Source organism: Poecilia formosa, unplaced genomic scaffold (genome assembly GCF_000485575.1).
Source record: "Poecilia formosa unplaced genomic scaffold, Poecilia_formosa-5.1.2 Scaffold127, whole genome shotgun sequence".
Taxonomy (NCBI): Eukaryota; Metazoa; Chordata; class Actinopteri; order Cyprinodontiformes; family Poeciliidae; genus Poecilia; species Poecilia formosa.
Window position 1 is genome coordinate 1,561,909 of NW_006800066.1, and position 20,506 is coordinate 1,582,414.

At 40.2% G+C, this 20,506-nt stretch overlaps 1 protein-coding gene across 1 annotated transcript in view; it reads right to left on the minus strand.

The window, feature by feature from the left end:
• Positions 1-20,035, minus strand: part of efna3a (ephrin-A3a) — a 90,549-nt gene extending 70,514 nt beyond the window's left edge. The window contains exon 1 of the mRNA XM_007561497.2: positions 19,412-20,035. Coding sequence (XP_007561559.1) covers positions 19,412-19,521 — 110 coding nt within the window. The 5' untranslated portion in view covers positions 19,522-20,035. The remainder of the gene's footprint in view (positions 1-19,411) is intronic.
• Between the last annotated feature and the right edge of the window lie 471 nt (positions 20,036-20,506).

Below are 20,506 nucleotides of genomic sequence, written 5' to 3' on the forward strand. Positions count from 1 at the left end.
GAAAAGAAACTATTAGTTACAGGTTTTCCTCTATGGAGGAATTTTCCTGCCATAATCCAAGAGCACACATCATCAGTCTGAAAATGCATTTTCATTTTGAAAGCAGGACTTCATGTCTTTCTTCTCAAAACTTGTAACGTTTCAAAACTTCTCCTCGAACTCACACTTAGTCTCTGCCCGGACTCTCTGCTCTTGGATTATGGCAGAAAAATTCCTCCATATGCCACTGCTAAAATATTACTCCATATTGATGATTAAATATATAGCAATGTGGCCTATAAAATGTATTTACTCTTGAGATTTAATTTGCACCAGGGCAACAAAAAAAGACATTCAGGACAGACAGGAAAGCGCACAAACACATTCATACCAAAGTGCAATTTGTCACTTTTGGCCTGCCAGAGTACCAGGAGAAAACCCATACATGCATGTGGAGAACAAGCAAACGCCACACAAAAAGACAATATAATTTCAATTACCTAGACATTTAAAAAGCCAGTTTTGGGAGCAAAAGTTAATTAGCTTATTGTAATAAGAAACTGATTGAAGAACCAAAAATGCAAATGCAAGACAAATAAATGTAATTTAAGCTCTAGAATGAAAAATCTATACACTATTAAGAGCTAAAATTCTGATCATTAAGTTTAAAACCATACAAAATTTGTCCAGTTTGTTAGACTGGACAAGGTCTAACGGTTGTCCAAAGCCAGTCCTGCATGTTGTAGTTCTATCCGTAGTTCAACTCCCTGGTAGCAACAACCTCCTCAGCATGTCAATGTTCTGCAACGCTCTAGTCTAACAAACCCAGAAACAGTGTAAGGAAGCAGCATGAGAGTAGAGAAAATGAAGACAAAACAACACACAGGAGGGACAAACCAAACAGATCAGATTCAGAAACTGAAATCTAGGGAGGTCAGAACAGGAAATAATGCAAACCTCAGAACACGGCCGCCGCCTCGAAGGCCGTTTTCTTTACACCTCACTGGTGTTGACACCAGTTTGGGAAGCCAATAGCTGATTACTGTAACAATGTATGTCTGCACTTGTTTGCAGTGAAATGCTGCCTGACCAGACATTCTCTCATTGGCTCAGGTTTTCCTACCAATTAAAAAAAAAAAAAACACCAGAAATCGGCAATCATAGGCCATCATTGTGATTCACTGTATCTGTGGCGCTAACAGCATCCAGTATTACAGCCGAACAGTGGCTCATTAGACAGGAATCCAGAGCTCGTTTACTTCCTGTCTCCTCTGGTCACATTTTCATTAAAAGTGGTCAGAAAGTGACGTTAAATGACCTCGCAGAGAGCTAGACCTGTATCGAACACCTTAGATAGACGGATAGATAACAACTGAAGGTAACAGTTACATGACTGTGCTAAAAAAATCTGACCATCTGCTTGGAAAATACATAATACCGCCCCTTTAAGAGTTTGAACATATAGGATTAGCTTGGCAACACTGAAGGTTAGAATCAAGACTGATAGAACATGTAATATGATTTAAATTTCAGGTCTTCAATGACAGTGACATTTTTACACATTTCAAGTCTTATAAATACATAGGAACACCTGTATTTATGAGGTTTGGAACCACGAATCGCTAAGATTCACTTTCTTGACAGCTTCAGGGTCCCACTGGAAACACAACTGCCAATTTAAAAAGTTCAGACACCAAATATATCCTGATGAGCATTAATGCACTCAGTGAAAACTGTTTTTGCATAAGAGCAGAACTTAACATCCGCGGTGTTCTTTATTTGGACTTTTGGACGTACAACCATTCAGCAGAAAAGAAAGTAAGCTACGCTCCAGGGTTGCCGGCTCTGCAAAAACGAGCCAATAGTGCATCAAGTGGAATTGCTCCTACTGCGCCTAAGTATTGTTGCTTCCTAAGCTGCAATTTTTTTAAATTATTTGGGATGTGCTCTATTAAAAAAGTTAGCAAATAGGCAAAATATCAACCAATAACTTGGAGACAAATCCAAGAAATACTGAACCGTGAATAGGTGGGGATCCAACGTAGCTACAGATAAATTATAGCAACCCACGAAGGAAAAGATAGATGAATTTGTGTACTGTATCTTTAACGATAGCAATGAAGAATAACACTAACAAAACATCTCCACCGTAACAACAAAAAGCACAGTGGAGTGACATCACACCAAATTATAGCATAACAGTGCAATGGCATGGTGTACAGTTACAATAATGAACTAAGGTTGACAAGTTTTGATTGAAACATCCTTCCAATTAGAAAAATAAAAGCTTTCTAGCAACATAATGTCTTGTAATTTATAAATGCCAAATCACAAGTTGTTCCAACTTTCAGCTCAAGAGAATAGAGTAAATGGAGTGATGCAGTGCCGCAGATTATATTGGTAAAACCTCCACGGTTTCATTATCACCGAGGCAATCTGAGGTAAAAATACCAAAAGTTACACACCACATAAATGTTACGCATTAGCTGGGGAACTGTAATAATCTTGGCACCAATTTACCTCCCTATTACAATCAATTGACGTTAAAATCAAGACTGGTGGAACCTTTAATATGACTGAAAGTTCAGACCAATTAGTACAACTGAAGCAATTATGAAGTGCTTTGTAATTTGCAAATGCCAATTTGGAAGTTGTTGCAATTGTTCTGAGGATAATTTCCAGAAAAAGAAAATAACTTTGACTCAAACTTTCAAATAAATGTTCCTATTTTATAAATCCAAATAAAGAAAAAAAAAATGCAGCTATCCGCCGTCCCTCCAATCAGAACCGAGCTGTTTCTACCAGCGTTTGGAGCTTCAAGGGAATAAAACTCCCAGCATCGGCCCTCTTTCCACAGGGGGAATCCATCTTCTGCAGCTGCCATGTGCGTGTCACCCCTGCTATTCCAATAATACACAACAACCCCGGGCTGTGTGTGTTATTCCCCTGGCTACATCATTTAACTCTTAACAATGTGCTTCTCTGGCTGTTCTCCGAGTTCACCCCGCCTCCTCGTTCTTTTTTTGGTTCCCGTTCTTTGGGTCATTTGTGTCTTACATTAGTTATGTTACGTGCAGCTTATTAGCGGCTCTTCTCCGTCCCTCTCTGCTCCATCCATTTCAAACACACACACACACACCCACGCACACACACACACGCACCCACACGCCGACATCCGTAATTCCCTCTCGGCTCCTTTTTGCTGTAGATCCCAACAGATGACAAGCACTCAGAGGGATTTCAGGGTCCTGCCACAGTGGCAAAAAAAATGTGGTGCAGGATTGCATTTAGATAGATTAGATTAGATTAGATAGATATTCTTCTTCCTGCCACACCATTAATATTCTCCATACACACTCTTCCTCTCCTCTTCATACGAATATCCCCTTCGTCCCCCTTTTGCAAATACTCACTTCCACACACACTCTTTCGCTGCCTTCACATATCAGCGCTGCTTTATACTGTATCACCCTCCCACATCTCTTCTTTTTCCGAGTATTTCCCTCCAACCCCTCTTTATTCCTCTCTCCTTTCGGTTATTTTTTTTTTGTCGCAGTTTTTCCCTTTTATTACCTCTTCCTCCTGGGAAGTGGCACAGAATCCCTTTAAGTGCAGCAGAAGCAAATCTATTCATCGCACCCAACCTATATCCTTACCTTATAATGAAAGACATACAAACAGGCTGCAAGGAAAGATCACAGATTCTTTTCATGTGTTTTAAACTGCAACAGAAAGCAATCTGCGTGTGCAATTGGTCTGGGGCTGCATCAAGGTGTGCCAGTGTTTAAGCAGTTATCGTTTCAAAACTGCCTTCATCCCGTTTCCGTGGATTAAAGGTTTTCAACAAGATGCCAGAGAAAAATACCAATGTAACCAGAATTCCCTCCACTTTATTCACAGTTTAAGTGAATTAGATTTCTGACACAAGACCTTTTCAAGTCCATTATGTGTCCAAATTTAGGGCGTAGATGAATCTTGAAACAACCCGTCAACTTAAACTCCTCTTTCTCTCGCATGTAACTCCAGTTCTTTAACTTCAGATTACGCTTCCAGTGAGGTACATTTTTTAAACTGTTGTGTAGTCAGCTTTTTAACTCCCAGTTTTCAAACCAATTCTCTAAATACATACCTCTTTTCATCACTGAGAAGACAGCCATGGATAACAACAGGAGAACGGTTTCGCTTTAGTTTAGTTTCAAATTTAAGTTTGTTTTCAAAGTGCAATTTCGTGGGTCGGACCAAGAATCTGCGGATAAGTTTCTTTCAGCTTTGTTTATTGCTTCCCTGAATCATAACCAGGAATAGTGAGGCTATAATGCAAGTTTATGTATTTCTCTAAGCTCTGACCCATTTATCCTGATTATCATAACCCTGACAAAATAAAAAATAAATAAATAAATGTGAACCAGGCTTTTCATTAGAGAGAAAAAAAGTTTTGAATCCAACATCAAATCAAAGAATTTCAATTTTATCTCCAATTTGTGCATCACTACATTTGTTCCAACCTTCAACTTTTTATTAAACTAAAAAAGAAAAAGCATAAAAATGCATCTTGTGGGTTCATGTGTATGTAGACTGTAAATAGAGGGAAATCTTAGTTTAGATGCTTTGATGAATCTATCAAAACTAGACCTGCTGATCAATAATTACAGCCGATCAATAGAAAACTGGCCAATTCCAATATCCAGCCAAAGGCTCTGTGCATTTTGAATCATGGAGTTTGTCACTGATCACAGCATAATTGGGGGAATCTGACCAATATCAATAATGTCTCTCAGTCCCACAAATCAAACAAATCTAGTTTGTAAAAACAAAACAGAAAGAAAGATTATGGAAGGAATATTTCAGAAACAATGTGTTCTACTCTGATTGCTTAAAAAAAAACTTAATGAACACAAAAAGGGGGACAGATGACGGGCTCACCCAGAGTGCCAGTAATTATAACGAATGCAACTGTGTCCAATAGGCGAAGGGATTTCCAAGCAACGAGGCGACATATGTGATCCCCTCTTTCAGTAGCTGCGCTAATGAATGATGAAGCAAATGGAGGTAAATGGGCGGCAGGGCCCATCCTCCGCCAACGCGCAGCAATGCGGTTGAGCGCAGCAGTCTTCTGGGACTTCCCATTGACTCCAAGCAAGGTGAGAACGGAGCGGGAACAGAAGGCTGAGCGAAAAACACTTCAAACAACGCGGCAGGAAGTCACGGAGAGCTGCTGCTGCTGCTGCTGCTGCAGAAGCCGTGCAAGCTCTGACCGAAAGAGACAGAAAGTTCCAAGATGCGCAGACAGAATCGTTACTCCGCTTTCACGGACAATCAATCAAACAAGCGTGCACGAACAAGCGCTCTGAACGAGTCTGACAATAAGATGTGAAAATACCTGAAATGCCAACTAACAGCAGCCGGGCAAACACAGGAGTGAAAGCACAGCAGGACATTGATATTCTATACACCCACACACAGCATGGCGAGGAGCCGGGCTCTTCTATTTGCTTTTCCCACTTTTTATGCACGAGTCTAGATGCAGGCTGGTGCTGCATTGAAGGCGTCCTTTTAAATGATGCAGATAATCAATTTTCTGACATGTGCCGCACACACAAATCTCGCTTTTGCACCGCTTAGAGTCAGAAAGTGGGTTTTACCTCGCCTGCAAACATAAGGACGTGTCTGAAATAACTCGGCACATTAAAAAAAAAAGAAGCACATTGATGCAGGCTGTGGAAATGTGCTGCTTTCTATCTCTGTGTTAATACCGTTCAAAATCATCCCTCTACAAGCCCCACATATAAAATAAAAAAGACTGCACTGTAGAGCCATTCCTACTGAACCACCACCCACAGGGGGAGGAAAGGAAGGAGATTCTCCTCCTACACCTCCGCTGACGGAGGATGCCGTCACGTATCGCCCGTATAAATCAATGACTGATAACACTGGGAAGAGAATGTGGGGGGGGGAATCCATGTGTGAGCATAGAGACATGATTATGCATGCGCCGTAGCTCATGTATTAACCATAACTGAATTTACACATCAAGGCGGTGAGCGAATTCCCGGACAGATTTTTGATGCGGACCAACACGAGACTTGCTTAAATGATGAGGTGGAAGATGTGGGGCAGAGGATGAAAAGGAAGGAGTGTGATATCACAGTGTTACTTCTGATCTGCTGACTGCAGATTATACAGTGGATTATGTAAGTGTAGAGATGTGGGGAGGGGGGGGGGTTGCATGCAAGCATGACTTTGCAAAAACATTGCTGCAACTTTCCCTCACCCAGCTGATTCTGTTAGGATGCCGATAAACACAAAGCTATGAAATAGTATTTGCGCCGTTACAGATTTCCAGTTTTGTGCTTGAGGAGGGAGTGGGCTGCTGCTGCTGCTGCTGCTCTCTGTGTAGAGATGATCCAGTTCCCAAGTTCAAGGGGAGTCGTTCCTTTGCACAGTCACCATATGCTTGTTTAGTATGAGCGACCGGTGCACAGTTTCCCTTTGCAAAAATAACTAAAACATAAAACTTTGTAAGCGTTTCCAGCATAAACTGACTTTTACTGCAGTGAATTATAACAAAGATTGAACTGGAATGTTTGTGGCAGAAATTAATTCTGTCTGCATGACTGGTTTGACTATATATTTTTGTTATTCTTTAAACCGCAAAAATTAAGAGACCACTTAAAATGATCGGTTTCTCTGATTTTACTTTTAATTTGTGTATGTTTGAGTAAAATGAACATTGTTCTTTTATTCTACAAACTACTGACAACATGTCTCTGATATTCTAAGCAAAAATGTATTTATTTGCAGAAAATGAGAAATGGTTAAAATAACTAAAAGATGCAGCGCTTGCAGACCTCAAATAATGCAAAGAAAACAAATTGGTATTCATTTAGAAACAACGATACTAATGTTTTAACTCAGTTCAGAAACCAATATTTGATCAGCATTTGGTGGAACAACCAAGAGGTTTTCAATGGGGTTCAGTGCAGTGGGCTCTTCATTTTTTCCAGAGCTGAATATTTACTTAGACAATGAAAAGTAAAAACAAAACAAAAAAACGATAAAGATAATAAGCTATAAAAAGTGCTTATTTCCACTTTACAGACAATCAGCTGCAAGGAAATTAAATGCAACACCTGGATTGAAACGCTACCCAGCATCAAGGCGTTTCTGTTTTCCAGCTGCATTTTCTTTAAAATGTTTCCATGAATAGATTGGAGTTACGTTCCACATTAAAATCCACCAGAAGGTGAATTCATCGACACATTTTTGTTTGATTAGCTTATGATTTGTGATCACACACTGTTGTGCGACGTTGCCAGTTCGTTGGGCTGATGAATGAACTGTCTGAGGAAACTCAGAGAGGAACTCGTATTTGTGGAAAAGATTTTTAGGAAAAGTAATTAAATATGCAAAGATGAGGACTAATCTTTAGATTAACTTAATTACTTATTTGTTACAGTCAAAGTTTATGGATTTTAGTCTCATGCTACTCCAAACTTTTGGGAGACAAAAATAGTTATTGAGATTTGGAGGCAAATGAGCGCCACTGGTCTTACTGGGAAACATCCCAGTAAAGATATTGGACTGGGACATTTCACTGTGTCCACTTTGCCAAGTTGGGTGGTTTGTCCAACAGTTTAACATGAAATTAAAAAAAAAAAGCTCTGGTTTTCTTTAAAACTGATAGTTTAACCCAACATCTGAAACTAAAAAAGAATTTTAATTCTGGCAGAAATCTGCCTCGGTAATTGGATATAAAAAAAAAAAAAAGGGAAGTCGACTCGTGCGGAAATCGAACCGAGCCGAGTCAATGGCAGACTGGAGCTGGAAACCGACTTTAATAAGTTGACAGGACTGTCTGACATGAGACAAGATGAGATTACTTTCTCACACAATCTTCCATCCACACGATTTTAAGCCCTCCTCGTCTCTCCGGTTTAATGGAAAAGGAAATTAGAAAAAGCAGTCAGATGTCTGATACAATGCGTCAAATATTAATTCTAATTTCATTTTTAATATTGTGTCACAACCCCAACTTGGGCCAGCATTTAACTCACACGGCTGGATCCGACCTTTAACCTAGAGACACTCTCTCTGTCCAGATCACTTCAGACTTTATTCCAGACGAAACAAAACTATTTTTCCCCTCACCTCAGGGTGACAATTCCTGAAATTTTTTTTTATTTTTTTTTTCACTCTGCTTGTTCGTTTATATGAAATCTGCCATCAGTTTTCTGAAAAGTGATTTCAAACTCAAAACTTTTAGCATTTAACATCCCCAGTGAACACGTTTAATTTGACTTTTCTTTAAGATTGTTTTCTTATATATGCTGAGTATGCAAGAATGGAAAACATTTTTTTTTTAATTTGTCAAGATTGGAATGTTGCGTTTTGTCTTTTTTTTCTTTAGAGTTGAGGCCCAAATTATCTTTAAATTAACATTTTTATGTTTCCTCTGACTGGAAGTAATATTAAGCTTTTGGAGCTTTTTAACCTGAATCTGAAAGGGAATTGGTAAAGTTTTTTTTTTGTTGTTTTAGTCACATTTTGTTTGTTTCCTCTTAGATTTGTTGTGATCTTGTGGCACTTTAATTGAGCAATAATTAAAAAAAAACACAAGAGTTAAATTAATTTTTGCATTTATTATAAATAAGTTTCGCTCCTCAGAGAGACCAATCACTCTTTAGAAAAACTTTGATGGGTTAATTAAATGGAGTAACTCCTGAACTTTAAAGTAATCTAACAGTTTGATATCTACATCAGATGATAGAGGAATAATCACAAGACAGTTTGAGAATTGCATGCTCAATTCATCTCATCATATAATACGGATGAGCTTTAATGTTTTGCACAAGAAAATACACTTCTGTTGCTGCCAGCAGGAAAAGTTCTCCAAGTTTCAAATGCATAAAACTTTCAAGCTTTAAAGACTTTGGTGTTTCAGTTGAAGGGGATTGAAACTTTTCCATAAAAGGAAAAAATTAAGAATCAGCTACATTAACTCATTAAAGGCAGCTCCTGCTGCTGCTGAAGGGTCAAATTAGAGACATTTCCATTTTCTTCAAATAGTCTTATTACAGGAACGACGGCTGCCAGAGGCTCTCAGAGTCTTCACGTAATTACGTCTTCAAAAGGAAAAATCTCAATTGTAACACAATATCTAATTATTAGGACTGCTCATATCAAAAACTGCCCTCCCACAGAAGGAAAAAGTGGAGCCGAGTAATCCACTAAGCTGTGTGGACAGTTCCCACTGCTCCTCACGCCGCTGCATTAGAGGGAAGACCCGTCACGCCTAAACACCTGAAGGGTCCGAACAGAGAATAAGATATGACAGAGAACTAACTTTGATCCTCTCCCACTGCTTTTTTTTTTGTTGTTGTTTTTTTAAACTAGGGGACGCCGATAACTCTGAGCGAAGCAGTCGGTGCGAAACGCCACCTCTGCAGCCGCAGCTCAGAGGCGGCCTTCTGCTTTAATAAAAAAACAGATATATTTATTCTCACCGGGCGCTGAGCCGGCCAGATCGTTTTTCCAGCCAATGTACCATAAAAAAAGACCCATTTCCCAAATAATCAAACTCCAGCCAGTGACCGTCCCCCTATCAACACCTTTGATCTTTTTCCAACATGGCAGCCATTTTTATCATTGCAGCAATGTAATTTCCCAGTGGGAAGCCGGGCCGCTGTGGTGCTGGCTCCCAGAATAATGTACTATGGAGCCACCATTTGGAAGTTGGAAGGACCCTCTTTTTGTAGGAAGCATTTGCATTCAAATCATTGAGTCTAAAATTGGTTCTACCTGTCTGGGATCAGTACCATCTCCTGTGGGTTCCCACCGCCTGTTAGCCGCGGTTTTCATAACCTTTGAGAGTGGAAATGCTAATGTCTTTTGATGGGCAGACTACATTTTTCCTTCATCTGGGTTAGCTGTTGGATGAGTACCTGGGCAGCTTTCCATCAGAGCTTATGGTCAGTTTATAATGACACCGAACCAGTCAGGTCCTTATATTAATGCAAAGATGGACGGGAACCAGAGAGGAGTAAGAGACAGAAACATTAAACAAAAGATTGAATCTTAACAGATTAATAACTAAAGCTTCTATGGTTTATTTAGGTTCCATTATGCTTAAATGTAAATTATATATACAGCTCTGGAAACATGAAGAGAGCTGTATAATCCACTAAACCCATTGAAAACCTCCTGGTTCTTCCACCAAATATTAATTTCTGAACTCTTCCCAAGTTAAAGCATATTTTTGTTTCTAAATATTTCTTGTTTTCTTTGCATTATTTGAAAGCACTGCATCTTCTTTCATTATTTTGACCATTTCTCATGTTCTGCAAATAAATACAAGGTTTTTGCTTGGATTTCCGGAGACATGCTGTCAGTAGTTCATGGAATAAAAGGACAAAGTTCGTTTTACTCAAACATAAATCTATAAAGAGTAAAATCAGAGAAACTGATCGTTCCAAGTGGTCTATTTTTTTTTCTGTGTATTTATGCATTTTGACCATTTGCAGATTTCAATTTCACAACCTAAAATTTGCAGCTGCAATGTAGCACTTATAATAACAAAAAGAGGCAGTAGCATTACTTTTTGCCGTTTCATTCAGTGACTTGATAAAATATTTACTCCATTTTACAGATTCCTTCATTTGTTGCCTTTTTTCTGCACCCCTAAATAAAAGTAAATAATAGACAAAGATAAACTGATACAAAATACAGATTTCAAATTATGATTTTATTACCCAAGGGAAAAAAAAAACTTTCCAAACTAACTTAACCCTGTGTGAAAAAGTTGAAAGAATTAAATGTGACCTTTGGGATTTAGCTATACCTGATTATTGCCAAACATGCAGAACTACGAAATAGTTCAAGCAAAACGATGTAAGGCAACACACAGTGCCCTAAAGGACTTCAAAAACAAGTTTCAGAATGGAAAGTTCTGCAAATCCATTTTATTAAAGGTTTTAACACGCAGTAAATGGACCAGGAATCAAACCGAAGACAAAGGCGTGGAGGACAGCAGCCTCTGCATCTGCATCTCTACCACTGAGCCACGTGGCGCAAAACCTTTCCTAAAGCTTCAGGATTCCAGCAAACCACAAACGGAGAAAACATGAAGCGGCGCTGAACCTTCCCAGGAGTGGAAGGAGAAACATCTGAAGCATTACGAGCCTCCCTTGCTTCCGTTAAGGTCAGTTGTCGTGATTCAACGATAATAAGGAGGATGGGTAAAAATAGCAGCCATGTGAGAGGTCCAAGGTGAGAAGCACTGCTGACCAAAAAGAACAAAAAGATCGATCTTAAATCCCACTGAGATGCTTTGGGATGACCTTACAGTAGCTGTAAAAATTCCTCTAATGTCCCTGAACAAAAATAAATAAATAAATCTGCATTAAAATGGGTGAAAATGTCTCTGCAGCAAGTTGGTCATTGGCTTCCTTTGCAATTCAGCTTGATTCTCATCTCCCTTCGGTGTCCAGCTGCTCTGGGATTATTGCTCTCATTGAATTTATTTTTTCCTGTTGAATTTCATCCGATTGGCGAACAGAATGAGGAGTTGTGAATAGGGGTGCACCAATTTATAGGCCAGCCGATTTATCGGCGATCGGCTGATTTTTTACATGTGAAGTTGATCTCATCCACTGATCTCATCTAAGAATCGACCACTGTCCTGACAGATAGACCAGCCCACGAAGTCAAACATTAGCTTCATGCAGGGTTGCATAATCGGTGAATGCCGTTTTCATGACTCACTTTTTATATAAACTAAGGTTAAACTATTTAACATCATATATTTATGTAAACAGCAATACGCCTCAGCTGGATGTGTGGCCCCGGTGGGAGGAGAGAGTGAGACGCAGCGACTTGTATAAATGTGTTTGACTTGAAGAAAAAAGTTCAGTTTGTGAAGTGGGAAAATGCCGTCTATGGCAAAAGATCTGCAGCTGAGCTTCTGCTCACCATAAAATATACATGATGAGCTCGACTAGAGCAGGAGGAAAGAGGGGAATCCCTCCTGGTTATGAAAACTGAATTTTAATCCACGATGATCTGGATTGAATGCCCCATTTTACTATTGTTTAGAAGTCACGTTTGCCTTAAAGGCGCCTCCTTGTCATCTAAGCTTACCTCGATGTTTTTTTTGTTTTTTTTAAACGTCAGATGCTGCAGCCATAACCAGAACTAGTTTGACATAAACACACTTGTGGCCTCCGAGGAGCTCCAAGCCCACAGGAGTGACTGACAAGCCCTTCATAATCAATTCACAAGCATGTCGATCCGAGGCAACACTTGATCCGAGCTCCCCGACCCGAGCTCCAAATGCTTCATGGCAATTTACTGACACTGCAAAATCTAATTAAAAATGCATTTAGAAATTGATTACCTTTCGCGCCCAGACTGATTGTTGCTCAGAAAGCAACGTGGTTATGTTTTTGTTCTGCTCGGGGTCAATTCACCTTCCCATACCATAGAAATGCATTGATCTACTCGGCTGCTTTTCGGCCCATGCAAACCATTAAAAATACTCTGAGTTTCTCCATCAAGTCGTGTCACTAATAGCAAATATGAAGAACAGCAGACTGGAAAGCTAATCTGAATGTGGTTAGATGTAGTTAATCTGCGCGTTGGCATTAGCGTTAGCAGTTAGCATACAAATGTTTAAAACACAAACTCTGCTTTCCATTTGTCTGAATAGTTTGGATCTTGTTGTAGTTTTGCTCAATTATAAAGTTGGAAAACAAAGAAATCGCTTATACTCAAAAACAAACAAGCTACTATTAGCATAACAAGCTAATGTAATGTATTCCTGTAATTTCTATACATTGAAGAATAATGGGACAGACTCAGATTAGGAATTGTATTTTGTTTGTTCTTTATTTAATGGGTCTCAATAAAAAAGCTTTTTATGGATCATACATTGCATTGAGATACAAACTCTCAGAGATATAAATGAACAGCTCATTAGTGTCACCATGACTACACTTCATACATGTGGCAGCCATTTTGGATTTTGAGGTTGGGGTTAGTGGGAAATGTCACACTTCCATAGTTCAATGGGTGTAACAGTTTTCTTCCATCTTCACATTAAGCATGTTAACACTAACATTAGCAAACTTTGGTTAAGAGACTTTTAGGTCATGAAGTGTTGGACTGGGTTTTATTTTCATCCATTTGCTTTATCATGATCGGTATTGTTTTTATCTGTTATAATAAAATATATGCTACACTCATTTGAAACATCTGCCAACATACCCAGGTCTGCTCATCCAAGCACGTTCACACTAAAATCAGACGAGAAAAACGTCTGTAAATGTTCGGGCCATCACAGGTCCTACAGCTGACTGCTGCTGCTGTTGATGTAAATTTCATTCCTGCACATTCAGGCAAGTACAACTTTAATGGGAAGTGTGGAAGAGAAACTCGTGTTCTCTATAAATAACACAAAGTGTAAACTGAACATCTACAAAGACCAAGACTTCTGGAAAACGGCAGAAACACAAAATCTTACCGAGGATTTCTGACCTAGTTTCTTGAAATAAGACAAAACTAACTTGCAAGTAACTTTTTAGAAAAGCTTCTTTTAAAGTAAATGATTTCTTAATATTGACTAAAAAGCTCTAGCTACACTAGCAGATTATTTCATTTACATCATAGAAGTAGGTTAATAAGCTACCAGTGCAACTAGTACTTTAGTAGCAGTCGTGCTTTAGACATTGTTATGCAAGATATTTTGAAAAAACTAAATATTTGAGATTTCCTAATTTCTTTTTTTTTTTTTTTTTTTTTTTAGAAATGTTCTTTTGCCTAAGTGCTCGGTTACATTGTTGTTTTTTACATTAAAACTGAAATAAAATCACAATTAAGATTTAACAGTTAGAACTAAAAAAAAACATTTGACAAATCTGTTAAAACTAAAAAACAGAAGCTAGCTGTATGAAACATCTAACTTCCGTTTGGCTGTTTGAGACGCCGCCATTGTGCAATGACGGAGGAAAACATCAAATGCCAATAAATAGGATGCATTTGTATGCAAAATTGCAGAGAGCCCAGAGACGGAGCTGCAGACGGACAAACGTCCATGTAATCAGGTTGCAAATCTGCTTGTACCGTCTGTGCCAAGGCGTGTGGGGCATGAGGGGCAAGCGGATGGGTGAAGCTATTGTCTCCAAGCGCCGGTCCACATGATTGACCCAGCCGGTGTCCACATTAACACGGATCAACTCCTACGGGTATCATCTCCTCAGAAAACAGCTGCTCCAGCACATTCGGCCAAATAACTCAACTTCTGCATGTGGAAAAAAAAATACAAATACAAATGCTCTTTGTTCTGCCTTTCTGACTTGTATCCAACTCAATCAATGTTCTGCTAAAGAAAAGAAAAAGAAAGCTTGCCAACTCCTTCCCATTATGCGCTGTAAAACATTTCCCCATCTCTTAAATTTTCATCTTGCAACCCCTTCAATATCACTTAGCGTACTTCCTGTTGTATCTTGATAATAGTTTCCTTCAGTGCAGCTCAGATTTTCTCCATAAGCCATCAGCTTTCCATTCACCCAAGGGAAACCACCTCCAGCTACCGCTTGGTCAAACCTCCGAGATATACCCGCCTGCCAGTTAATGAGCCTGTTTAGAAAGACGGCACCTCCAATAAACATTGATCACAAAGCCTAAATTCCAAGCACTCCAGGGGAAGCCATTTGTCAAGGTGATAATTTATTTTCCAGCACTAGGTATGGTGTGTCGGGACTTGGGTTGTTTTCATCAGGCGAGCTGGGGCTCTGACAGACACCATTTCAGGTCCAAATCAGGGTCATAATGTGCAGAATGAAACACACAGAGCTGTAAATCACTCAGAACCAGCCGCAAATAGCTGAAAAGCTCACCTTCCAGTTGCTGAGTGGGCAAGGGAATAGTAATTTAGCAAGGAGATGTGTGGCACATTTCCTTTGTGCCTCGGTGTTCGGCTGAACATTAGTAGGGACACTGCGTGACTTATGGAAGGAGTAGTAGATTAAATGAAGGCCGGTCTCCTGTTTCCATCATGCTGACACGGGGTGCCCAATTACAGAGACGTGCCCCCGTGTATCCAGAGAGGCCAAGCACCTGATGGGAGGAAGTGGAAGGAGCAGGGGACACGCTGCTCGCGAGTAGGCGAGGCTACCGCAGTGCACCGCTGCTCCCGCGCTCTCTCAAGATGTTCCGCATCTCCCCCTCTAATTGGCAGATTGCCTCAGAAGCGAGATGATTTAATGGCCTGTGTGTGTGTTTTTTCCTGCCTTAGTCAGCCATTAGCAGGGACATCTGTAACGAGTTGGCCGGGCACACTGCTGAGAGCAGAAGCTGAGACCAACACTTTCTATTCGGAGGGGGCGGCTGGGGGAGGGAGGCGGCGTGGTAGTGACAGACTTGGGCGATGATCAAAGAGCTCCGAGGCATTTCTCTGGGTTACAATAATCGAGAGATCTTGTTTGGAAATGTCCAAGGCAGCAGAAAAACCTGTAATCAGTTGTTAGATATTGTTTGCTTCCTGAAAGCGGTGTAAATCCAAACAGCGTGCTGGTTATCGATGGCGAAAGGGAAGGCTTTTTTTTTTTCCCCCCCCAAGCAAGAAATTTGCTCAAATTTGGCGCTAGCAGAACATATTAGGCGTGTGGTGTGCCTTTGAAAAACATTTGTATCTTTTGAACTTTTTGCACATTTTGTCACGCTATAACAAGAAAACATTGTATTTTGTTTTTTGTTTTTTTTTGAAAGATAAAAGTAGTGCATAATATTTTGTGTGTGTTGGGCATTTAGATTCAGTTCCTACGTGTCGATGCTTGGTAGAACCACATTATGTTGCAGTTATCTCTGTAAGCTTTTCACACCTGGAGTCAGACATTTTTGCTAAAAGCTCCGTCAGATTGGATAACAAACTTCTTTTTCATGTCTTGCCAAAGATTCTGGAAGGAAATAGCTGCTGGAAGATGAACTTTCACCCCAATCTCAAGTTGTTTACACCCTCAAGTTTTCTTCCAGGTTTGTTCTGGATTTAGCGCCACCCATTTTCCCACCAAATCTGGCCTGATTCCCAGTGCCTGTTGGAGAAAAGCATCCCCACAGCATGATGCTGCCAACACAATTCTGTGAGACTGGAAACTTTTCAAAAACCTTTCAGTGTTTCAATACTGTCAGCAAAAACACAAAATCTTACTGAGTATTTTGACCCAGTTTCTAGTCCAAATATCTTAATACATTTGAAAAAAGACAAAACTAACTTACAATTAACTTTTTAGCGGGAAATCTGTTTTTTAAGTCAGTATTTCTCGAATATTAATAAAAAGTACTAGATCATTGGCAGACTTTTAAGTGAAATAATCTACCAGTGGAACTAGTACTTTTTATTTATCAGAGTTATTTACCTAAACCAGGCTCGCATATCTTGATAAAAATTTACTAGCAAGCAAGTTTTGTCCCGTTTCAAGAGTTCAAAGATATTTGCACTAGAAACGAGACAAAAATTCTTGGTAATATTTTGTTTTTGCAGAATGACAGGACGCCTGGTCAAAGACTGGAATTAGAAACGGTGGAAACTCAAAATTCCAGACGAACGGTGACAGAAATGGCAATAAAACTTAACTGAAACAGACAACAGTGGATGCTGCAGGACTTCCATGAGCTAATTTATGCTAAAATATGCATTTAAAATGTATGACTTCAGTAAATCCCGTCTGTATGACAGGATTGGTAATAAACTTCGACAAAGTTGCACGTAAACGCTGTGACAGTGCAGTTTCTGAGTGCTGTAAGGCTATCACAAGGTTGACAGCAAACGTTTACCTTCAAAAGTCACAAAAAAAAAGAAAAAAGACATCCTATAACTAAAATATCAGAAAATGACATTTTCACGGCTTCTGAGCAAACAGCTTGCTGTTAGAGCGATCCCATTTCTCGCAGCTGCGCTGAACGATGTGCTCACGGGTAAAACATTACAGCTTCAACCAAAGTTTGGCCTTAAAGGCTTCTGCTTTCTGGCTGCATATCACCACTTTCATTTCTCGCTCTCCCTCTCCTGGGCTTGTCTCCGTAACGAGGTCTGGATGACGAAGGGAGCCCCCTTTCCTGAGCGAGTGAGGCCTCAAATGGAGCTGTGGAGAAAGCTTTAAGGCCTTTTTGAAGCCTGACGGCCATCGGTATTCTTGCTGTAGCCTCGGCGGATTTCTCCGCTACCTGCAAACTGGGTCAGGTTTTGCATTATTTTAGAGATTTGTATCTCAGTGGGAGGAAAAGAGGAGCTTGTGCACATGCAGGCGTGCAGACGAAACACCTGCATTTTGTCTCCCTCCGTTCTCCTTCCGCTCCTTGTCTCTCTCTTTCACACATGCAATATTGAGCATAATAATATACGCACATATTTGTCACCCTAACGCATAGACGTCAATTGAAAGCTGATAAATGAGCAAGCCTCATGTTGGGAAAATCATTTCAGACAGAGAATTTGCCAAAAGCCTTCGCCGACGTTGATAAGGAGCACTGATATTGATTACAGCACTCAAAAGCTGCGCGCTTTTACAGCATTTACATGCAACTTTGTCAGGGTTTATTACCATTCCTGTCATACAGAGGGGATTTACTGCAGTCATAAATCTTAAATTCATACTTTAGCATAAATTAGCTCCTGAAAGGCCTGCAGCATCCGCCGTTGACTGTTTCGATTAAGTTTTATGGCCATTTCTGTCTCTACTCGTCTCGAATTTTGAGTCACAGTCTCAAGTTTTCCACCGTTTCTAATTCCAATCATTGACCGTGCGTCCTGTCAGGAGATGAACGGGGGACCAGGAGCAGATGCTGAGGGGCGACAATAATGAGACACCGAAGAAAGGTAATTGAAGAGGACAGAAAAACTGGTGAGACACCTCGGAAAAATAAGAGAGGGAAGAAAATAACCAAGTAGGAGATAGAGAGAGGAGATGTAGGAGAGGCCAGCATCTGAGGGGAATACAAATGGACAGACGTGGAGCACGGATGGAGGAGAGTGTGTGTGTGTGTGTGTGTGTGTGTGTAAAAACAAAAAAGATGGATTCACGGTTGACTAATGAGAAGACAAAGAAACAGAAATCCACATCGATCCCTGACCCAGAGGACGACGGCTTTCGTACAGGTGTAAGCAGCCCGGATCGTCTGCAGGGGCTTACCTGAGGAAAGACACCAGACTTCTACTGGAGTCCAACAATGGGCAGGAATTATGTCTGCATGCTGAAAGCGTGGCAGGGATTCGTTCCTGCAAGTCTGAGCAGCCTTCAGTGGTTAACAACACGTCCAACTACAGGAACATGCATGTCATGTTGGAGGAGTCAGAAGGCTTTCGAAGGGACGGCCACTCCAGCAATGAAAGTCATGATACCTCATCGAACTTTCTCAATAGTGTCACCATGTAGACACACCAGGCATTACATTATGACCTAATAAAGCATCAAGGCATTTGGAGCTAACTCATTTTCCTTCTCAAATCCATTCCCAAACCAATTGGTTTGTTTGCTTACAAAAGTAACCTACAAATACCTCAAGGAACCATTTCAGGCCCCATAGTTTCTAGTAAAGCTGTTCACAATGTTCCAGAAGAGTGTCCTGATATTTGTCTGCTTTGTCTGTCAAAGACAAAATATAAGGAAATGCATCACCTATTGTTGTTTGCAGATCTATTTGGACTTGGTTTGTTCTGCAACGTGTGGCCTCATGTCCAGTTTTAAATCCTACTCAGTGATGCTCCTGTTGATGGTGTCAATCAAATCAACAATGTCTTTTCCCAGTCATTGTGTAAACAGCTACAAATATCACTGTTATTAATTTTCTACTTTGTATTTTCCTGAGAAATGTACAGTCTTGGTTCTAATTACTTAGTCCACAAAATGAACAGAAATAAAGACTTTGACTAGATCGCTCTGTATATTAAATCTATTTATTTTCCATTTTGAACTGCATGAAGTGTGGTGAACCTGTATGTTAGGAAACTACATGTCTACCAGAGCTCAAATGTGTTGTAATTGGTAACAGTAAGACTTTTCATTAAAAGATTGAAACAGAGAAGATTAACTATTAATTTTCTTCCAGATGTGTCCTGATTTAAGCCAAGGAGACGGTATCTGGAGCACCACCTGCTCATTAATACTGATTTCTATATTGTTAGGAAATCTATTAAGACTTGGTTGACTTAGCAACAATTGTGCATCCACGTCAGGTGCTGTCTTTTTGTTTTTTTTTTGTTTTTTTTATCAGAGATGTGGCATTAAAATTGTTTTTACAGTGTTTCTTTTTTTTCATCTCGTTACTAATAGATTTTGTGTTTTTCTTTATTGTATTGTCACAAAACGCACCAGCCACAATCTTGCACACAGTTCGCAGCACAGGTGCGCACCAACAAAGAGCCGCATAGAGAGCTACTTACTGCAGGTTCGAGCTGTTCCAATACACCGCATGACGGCTGCTGGCTCTCGAAAGGTGCAAGTTTGTAAGCACCAGGGTGACGAGGCTGAGAGAAAACGTTACGAGAGCCATAATCCCTCCGGGTGCTGCTCCAACCCTGAATGGTTCCCCCTCTTTCCTTGTTTTTTTTTTTTTTTTTTTTTTTTTTTTTTCTTGGCTCCTTCTGTCCCAAACGACGCGTCGTTCACAACATCCCAGCGGTCAAAAGGAGCGCGTCTTCAACTTCAGCGACTTCTTCTTTCGGGATGCGTGTTCCTCAATTCAAGCCCCATCGCGACGACGGAACCCGCTCAGGCATCTTTACTTGAGCCAATTCTGCGTACTTTTAAGTCCGTCCTATTGTTTCCGAGCTCAGCGTTCATTTAAAACAGCTGGTGAAGGGGCGAAACAAGCCGCCAAATTCACATATATCGGAGTTTATTGCAGGTTGGTCAGCTGTTAAAGTCACATCCGAGCCGCTGGATCTTTGCTGGGAGGTATTTTGGGGGGGTACCTGCCACTTCTCTCACTAGAAGCCGCAGCAGCAGCCGCACGCTGCGCACACAACGACACAAACCCGCCCTCTGATGGCAGAGAGGCGCGCACATGTCCGTCCGCTCGTCCGCCACGCCCCCTCATCGCATGCACGGTGTGTGCATGGACTGTCTGTAAAATAATAAATTTCCTTCAAGTTAAAGCATATATATTTTTGCTCAAATTCAGTTTATCCACCTAAATGATTTGTAAAAGCTCTATCTGTAAGGTCTTCCCAGTCTGAACAGAGGTAAGGATTACAACCAGTGATTGAATTTAAAATGAAAAGGAGATTATTATTTTATTTTATTTTATTTATTTATTTTTTTTTGGTGATTCGTTTCACAAACAAGAATGAAAAACGTCTGCGCTGCATCGCTAAACAATTAGTAATGGGATTTGAGGCTTTCTGTCGTTGCTGTCCCCAGTGACCATGTTCAGTGATGTCACACTCAGGATTTCCATATTTAAATGTTTATTAACAAAATAGTAATCATTAGCATAGTTTGATTTATTCAAGCACTTATTTGTGAAGAACAGTGAG